Source organism: Austrofundulus limnaeus, unplaced genomic scaffold (assembly GCF_001266775.1).
Source record: "Austrofundulus limnaeus strain Quisiro unplaced genomic scaffold, Austrofundulus_limnaeus-1.0 Scaffold48, whole genome shotgun sequence".
Taxonomy (NCBI): Eukaryota; Metazoa; Chordata; class Actinopteri; order Cyprinodontiformes; family Rivulidae; genus Austrofundulus; species Austrofundulus limnaeus.
In genome coordinates this window covers 2396476-2400049 of record NW_013952450.1, presented here as the reverse complement: position 1 = coordinate 2400049, position 3574 = coordinate 2396476, and the positions used below count along the sequence as shown (strand labels likewise).

Sequence of the window (3574 nt, the reverse complement as noted above, 5' to 3'; positions counted from 1 at the left end):
TTTCTCCCCCCCCCCCCCCCCCATTTTTTGTCCTGTCACCTTCCTCTCTTCTTCTTCTTCTTCTTTGCACACTCGATGCATGGGGGGAAAAAGTGGCAGCGAGAGCTCTGGCATCATTGTGCATCGCATGAATCTCGGTGCGKACGGAGGGGGCTGCAGCAGTTTGTGCAGCTCACACATAAGCTGATTGAGGAGATCTAACATTAGTACGGACACCACACTCTCGGGAGGCAATTAACACACACATACAACACATGCTGAAACACTCCGCACCACCACGTCATAGAGGTGTTCTCTGAGAAAGTGGGGGGAAGAAATAGATCCCCATTGTTTTTCCCCTCCTCTCTCCCTCCTGATGTCACTCCTTCCTGTAAAGTCCTCCTGAGCGCGAGGAAGAAATGGAGTGATGGCTGAGTGTGTTGGCCTAATTAAGGGGAAGATTTGAATGAACACTGACTCCAGCATTAACTAGATTTGCAGTTTAGAGATTGTTGGGTGTTAGTGTGTCAAGGAAAACGGGACTCAGTGGAGGGAATAAGGGAAGCTGAGAGCTCCTGGGACACTTCAGATCTCATCACTGTGGATTCTGACTCATTCAGTGTGTTCAGAGTCAGAGCCACCTGTTTTTTTTCCCCTGCCATGCACTGGCATGATGATGATGATGATGATGGCGATGATGATGATGATTGTGCGAAACTTTTCCCACAAGGTCGTTGTGTGAATCACAGTGCACACACATCCTATAATAATCCTAATTGCATTGAATGTTGATCTATCTCTCCCTTTCTGCTTAAAAATGTCCACCCTTTTTTTTCTCTTCTCTCCTCTTCCCGCAGACTCCTCCTCCCTCCTCCTCCTCCTCCTCCTCCTCCTCCTCCCTCCGGTTTCTCTCATCCTCTCCCTCCTCCCCCCCGGTCCTCTATGCTCAGTTCGGTGTGTGTATCCTCTTTCAAAGGGCGCAAGGGTGGGAACAAGTCGTCCAACAAAGCATGTTACAGCGCAGACATGACTTGTCCGTCGGAAAGCGAGAAAATCGTGATAAACTGCGGGGGGGTGCGGCATGAGACGTACCGGAGCACCCTGAAGACGCTGCCGGGGACCCGCTTGTCGTGGCTCACCGAGCCKGACGCCTTCAGCAACTTCGACTACGACCCCAAACTGGACGAGTTCTTCTTCGACCGCCACCCGTCGGTGTTCTCCTTCATCCTCAACTACTACCGCACCGGCAAGCTGCACTGTCCCAACGACGTGTGCGGCCCCCTGTTCGAGGAGGAGCTGGCCTTCTGGGGCATCGATGAGACGGACGTGGAGGCGTGCTGCTGGATGAACTACCGCCAGCACCGGGACGCCGAGGAGGCGCTGGACAGCTTCGAGACCCCGGAGCCGGACGCGCCGGACGACGACCCGGCTCTGGGGGGCGCCGACGGGGACCTGAAAAGACTGTGCCTGCAGGAGGACGCGAGGAGAGCCGGCTGGTGGAAGACCTGGCAGCCCCGGATATGGGCTCTGTTTGAGGACCCCTACTCCTCCAAATACGCCCGGGTGAGTTGCTGCAACTTCACCCACACTGTTGCACCCCTCCCACCCCAAAGCCTCACATCATCCCATGTTGATCGTTTAAACGTTGGTTTTTTTTTTTCAAATGTTCTTATTAACACATCGCAGACCGACATGGTTTAACTACAGGTCCCTGACTGCTGGCATGTAATCTGTGGGTATTAAACAGCAGCAGCCTGACTGATCCTGAATTATTAATGCTGATAACTTAAAAAATAAAAAAAGGAAAATGGTATCTGAGCCATGCAGTTGCTGCAGATCAGCATCCAACAACAAGTTGATGCAACAATCTGTGCATCATTTATCAATTATCAGACGATTTTGATTAATGCAGGCTTCTTGCATCCTTCATTACACTGCTCTATGGGATTTATTTTGTCCTGTTTGATAAGCTTGTGTTAGTCTGCGTCTTTTCCCCACATTTGCCCTTGGTGGATCCACACGCTGCTGTATTTTCCCCTTCAGTTTCTCCTGTCCCAGTTGAATGYCTTTCACACAAGCCTCAGATCTGTTCTGCGTAACTTCCCAACTGTGTCGGGACTGTCTGTATTGATTTTTGTGCAAAAGTGCAAYGGTTTATCTTCTGAATGTTTTAAAAGCATTTGATCACACAGGTGTAAGAGTAACAAGTTAACCCTCCCTGATCTGTAGCTTCTTTAGTTTTTTTTTTTCGCCTCAGTCGTTCCTGTTACAGCTTGATCACAGCTGCTTTGCTTTTTATAGTTTTTCACAAAAGCATTGWTCATTATATTCTTGCATCTTTTCTTTTTTCTTTTTGTGCCTTTTGTTTTGGGCTGTCACAAGAACCAGTTTCACTTCAAATGCAAATGTTCAACAGACTTGGCCAAGACTTGATGCCATCCCACAGAAAAAAATAAAAAACATAAAATAAAATCAACAGTCAGCAGTTTGTGCTGCAATCTAAGGTAAACAGTATTACCAGGATGCAAAGGCTCCTCTGCTCTCCTGGCGAGGACCTACATACCTGGATTCAGTTCCCCACAGAGTAAAAGGGAAAGTGTTGAGCTGTTACGGATACATAGTCTGGGTTAGGCCACCCGATCCGCCTGTTTGGACCTGATCTCAGGCAGGAAGTTCTTTTAAACGGTCATTCTCATCCCACTGTGATTGATTTCTTAAACCTTCTTTACGCTAGAAAACAGCAAAGGGAAGCTTGTTTTTTTTTTTTTGCTCTCTCCCCTAGATAATGGCTCTAATGTTTACCRGGAAAGGATTCAGGATGCTTAATACTTGTACCTTTAGTAAACCTGCTGCAGTTTGTGGGAATGCTCTGCGTGTCTCTATGCAGTTTACATTTAAAGCAGCACATCTGCTCAAGAACTGCACTAACACAGGTTTACTGACGGCTGCAGAAAGCGGTGTTTGCGACGCCACATCGGGGTTATGGAGAGTGCAGAACAGGTAGTAGGTGGAATTCATTTTGGAGGCTGCACTGCACTGGTTTCATTTGGGGGGGCGGGGGTGTCAGGCAGGTATTTTACGGGCAAACAACATGTCCTGGATGAGATTTTTTTAATATATTTATTTGTAATAATAACACGTCTTCCTACTGTTTTTAATTCAATTAATTTTGGTAACGAGATGGGAAGCTGAGGTACGAGGCTGAACAAGAACAACTGGAAGAAAATGAGATGCTGATGTGGACATACTTCGAGGCAGATGAGGAGAAGAGAAGATGGGGATGAGGGGAAATAAAAAAGATGGGGGGTGGGTGGTGGTGGTGGTGGTGGTGGGGGGTTGGCAGTGCTCAAGTCGTTTTAAAAAGGGGGGCTTGTTTGCATGACTGTGATGTAACGCATCAGCAATCAATGATTTGATCAGAGCGTTCGACGCAGATGCTGTTCGTTTTTATTTTTCCTTTTTTCTTTTTTTGCGTTTCTCCCCTCTTAAGTTCACTTTCGTTGCTCATCATTGTGAGAGTTTCGCTTGTGGATTTTACCATAGTAGTGCACACATATATAGATGCACGCTCACACACACACATGCTCTCTCTCTC

At 47.6% G+C, this 3574-nt stretch overlaps 1 protein-coding gene across 6 annotated transcripts in view; it reads left to right on the top strand.

The window, feature by feature from the left end:
* Positions 1–896: 896 nt before the first annotated feature.
* Positions 897–3574, top strand: part of LOC106517428 (potassium voltage-gated channel subfamily C member 1) — a gene marked incomplete at its 5' end in the record, with an annotated part of 48801 nt that continues 46123 nt past the window's right edge. For all 6 annotated transcript variants that reach the window (XM_014008270.1, XM_014008269.1, XM_014008265.1 and 3 more), the window contains 1 exon segment: positions 897–1542. In XM_014008270.1, coding sequence (XP_013863724.1) covers positions 897–1542 — 646 coding nt within the window.